This window comes from Arachis ipaensis, chromosome B05, assembly GCF_000816755.2.
Source record: "Arachis ipaensis cultivar K30076 chromosome B05, Araip1.1, whole genome shotgun sequence".
Lineage (NCBI taxonomy): Eukaryota > Viridiplantae > Streptophyta > Magnoliopsida > Fabales > Fabaceae > Arachis > Arachis ipaensis.
Window position 1 is genome coordinate 144,067,746 of NC_029789.2, and position 3,297 is coordinate 144,071,042.

General features: G+C 34.1%; 1 protein-coding gene across 9 annotated transcripts in view; it reads right to left on the minus strand.

Moving 5' to 3' along the window:
• LOC107644653 overlaps positions 1 to 3,297 on the minus strand; it is a 6,448-nt gene that overhangs the window by 1,731 nt on the left and 1,420 nt on the right. For 4 of the 9 annotated variants that reach the window (XM_016348562.2, XM_021103134.1, XM_021103132.1 and 1 more), the window contains exons 3-5: positions 2,278 to 2,641; positions 1,212 to 1,762; positions 306 to 418 (exon numbers count right to left, since the gene is read on the minus strand). In XM_016348562.2, coding sequence (XP_016204048.1) covers positions 307 to 418; positions 1,212 to 1,762; positions 2,278 to 2,641 — 1,027 coding nt within the window. In that variant the 3' untranslated portion in view covers position 306. Of the gene's footprint in view, positions 419 to 1,211; positions 1,763 to 2,277; positions 2,642 to 3,297 lie in introns of all 9 variants that reach the window. The other 5 variants (XM_016348561.2, XM_021103136.1, XM_016348564.2 and 2 more) reach the window with 4 other exon arrangements.

The following is a 3,297-nucleotide window of genomic DNA, read 5'->3' on the forward strand; positions in this document are numbered from 1 at the left end:
TTCTCTCCCCCGGCTGTCTCTCCCCTCCCTCTTTTCTCTTCCTGAAGATAAGCCAATGCAATAATAGAATTGGAATCATATGGATATGTTTTCCAATAAAAAATGAGCAGCCAGCTGGAACATTGAAAGAAAGATAGCTGCTAAACCTATGGAAATGGTATGGTGATGAATAGCAAAAAACAGAGAATAGAATTTGCAAGTGCCGGATAATCATTGATCAAAATGGGCCATGCATCTTATAACCCTAAACATACTGTCATAGGTGTACAAAAATATTTAAGTTCATGCAAGTTGCACAATTTTACCTTAGAATTTTTTCCAGATATTTATTATGCCATTTGCAAGAGACTTCAGGTTTCCCCACAAAGTTGGCTTCTTTGAAGCCAATACACCACTGGTCTCCCGATTATCAGAGTTGCTGTTCGCCATATGGAAAACATAAGCAAACTTAATAATACCTATAGAATGCTTTTGTAAAGAATACAGAAATTAAAAGAAAAAAAAATTAACCGATCTAACAAAAAGAAGAAAAAGTAGCAAAATTTCATACAGCAACAGCATGTTTTTTGGATCATTACTGCATATTTCAGGTAAAATATAAACAATTGTTCAAAGACTAAAATAAAGCAAAAGTGCAAAACTATACTACAGATATATTCAGATTCCAAAGTGGCACTACTAACATTGTTTACCTCTTTTACCCATTCTATATTTCAGGACTCTTACCTTTTTGCAAATATAAACTAATGCTTTCATGTAAACTTGATTGCAAGTCACAAAATGTTATCATTTTAGAATATTACCAGGAAGTAACATACTTCTTTGTCATGTTACTCCTGCCCAGAATTATTCTTTCAAGTATATAAAACAGTATGTGTATATCAGTGTTTGTACGAGTGGCCGTATTCTATCATGGTATTATTTTATCTCAATATACATTAATTTTATGTTCATTTGTGCAAATTACTTCTCCACATCATTAATTAAACTTTCTGTTCAATTTAGAATCTGCACTATCTTTTAATCACCAACACAGAATATACTTGGAACATTTAACTTTGTTGAACTACATATCCACACCACCTAGTTCTATATCATACCAATGACATGCATTGGTACTGGTACTTCACAAGACATATTAGCAAGTAAAAATAATATTGTCCTAGCTGCAACAAAAAATTCTATATATCCAACAAAATAAGAAAACTTACATTTTCGACTCATTAAATTCTGAAGACCCTTGAGATTGCTCCAATTTATGATTTGGAATGCCAAGGTCATCTTTTACAGCACTTTGCTCTTTTGTTTCATAACCTGCTTTCCTAAAGCTTTTCTCTTCAAGGATTGGATGCTTTTCCATATCAACAAACTCAGAATCATGGCTCCGAGCTTTGCTGTGACTACTGCTAGATTTTTTAACAGATGAGGCAGAAACATCTTCTGTTTCTTCATTTAGCTGGTGCCTCTCTGGTGTAACAGAAGCAGAAGAATAACTAGGCATATCATTCCCAGACCTTACATCTTTTGGTACCTGGAGGGTTGAATGGGAAGTCTCTCCATAAATGTCTCCCGAGGGAGCTTTCCCCCTTTTCTCATAACCTTCTTTCCCAATGCATCTTTCCTCCACTACTTGATGATTTTCCGTTTCAACAAATTCAGATACATGGCCTTCAGCTTTGTCATACACATTACCATTGTTATCACTTGAAGGACTAGAAGGACTTTTTCGTCTCTCTTGTAGCAGCTGGCTTGTTGGTGCATCCTGAAACAATGCAGAAGGAAAATTTGTAATAATATGAAAAGATCCCCCTCCCCCTTCTTTTTTCAAATAACAATAAAACACTGATTCAATTAATAGTATGAATTATTTAAAAAAAAAACAAGAAAAGAACACAGGAAGCCAGAAACATCAAAAGGTGTAACTAACAACCTAAAAGAATTTGAGTTCATAATAGAACAGATTTACTATTAATAAGGTTATTCAAAATCATGCAGAATGCACTATCTATATTAATATCAGGACAAGGACAAAAGTTACACAGATAATGCAGTGTCGTTCTTTGAAGCCTTGACAATTTATAATATACACTAGAACCAAAAAGATAACAAAAAGGTACAGTTCAGCAATTAGACATCAAAGCAAGGCATACAGTTATTATTTTGGGGGGAGGGTGGATGGTGAAAAAAAGAAAAACTATGAATTGTAATGCCAATTTTCCTTTTTGGCTTATCATTTTTCATCACATTTACACCTACACAATAAAGTTCAATGCTTACTGGTGCATGGATAATTTCAGCTTCATATGATGTCCGTGACTGTCTATTTACTTTAAGATGATCACAACCAGCATTAATAATCTCCCGTTCATCTAAACCTATTGACTGAGAATCATCTTGGGCTGTCCTTTCTTTTGCACTCCCAGTATTATCTGATGAAACCTTCCGGGCTACAGTGATTTGGAGTTTACTCTCATTGAATTTCTTCTGTTCCAACAGATTCTCATCCATTTCTTTGGAAGAATTCGTTCTAGATTTGTATTCCAGTTCCTGTATGATTTCCCGTACAAAATAAAAACCACCACCAACTTGCCTTTGAACATCCTTTGTTGTCGGGAACTTCCCTGCATTTATTGTTCTATATCTGTGGAAAGAAAAAACAAGTAATATTCAGCCATTTCTAAATGGCTAATAAGAAATAAGTGCACCATTGTGGCATAACAAGAGCCCACATGGATCGTTTTCTTGTTAAGGAAAACAAATAATAAAGACAGCATTTGTGATGTTGAATTGTTTCTAGAGAAGAAAGAAGGGAATACTTAAGAAAGTGAAACTTTTTCCTTCATATATTATACATATAGGAAACTTTTTCTTCACCACAAACTAGTAGATCATTATATACAGGGTCATGGGCATTGTTTTCCGTCTTTTAAAAACCCTTTGTCACATTTTAAGGCATAAACTAGTAACAAATGTGGGACTAAGTCAAGAGATCAATGAACTCAACCAAAAAATGACCAGAGACTCAGAATACCATATGGGTGTGTTTTCTAGTCCTGAAAAGTAGGTTTCTAATAAAAACTATGATGGATGCACCTCAACCTTCTTGAAATACTCAAGCTTGGTTTGGTAAAACTTTTACTTTTCAAAAGTAGCTTACCAAAGTTGTCTTTTGAAAGACATCTTTTTAAAAGCTGCAACACCTATATTTGGTAAGCCCACGCAACAACGTGTTTGGTAAAATAACTTTTAAAATCTAAAAGGACCACAATAGATATAAATATAACAGTAAATTTAGAT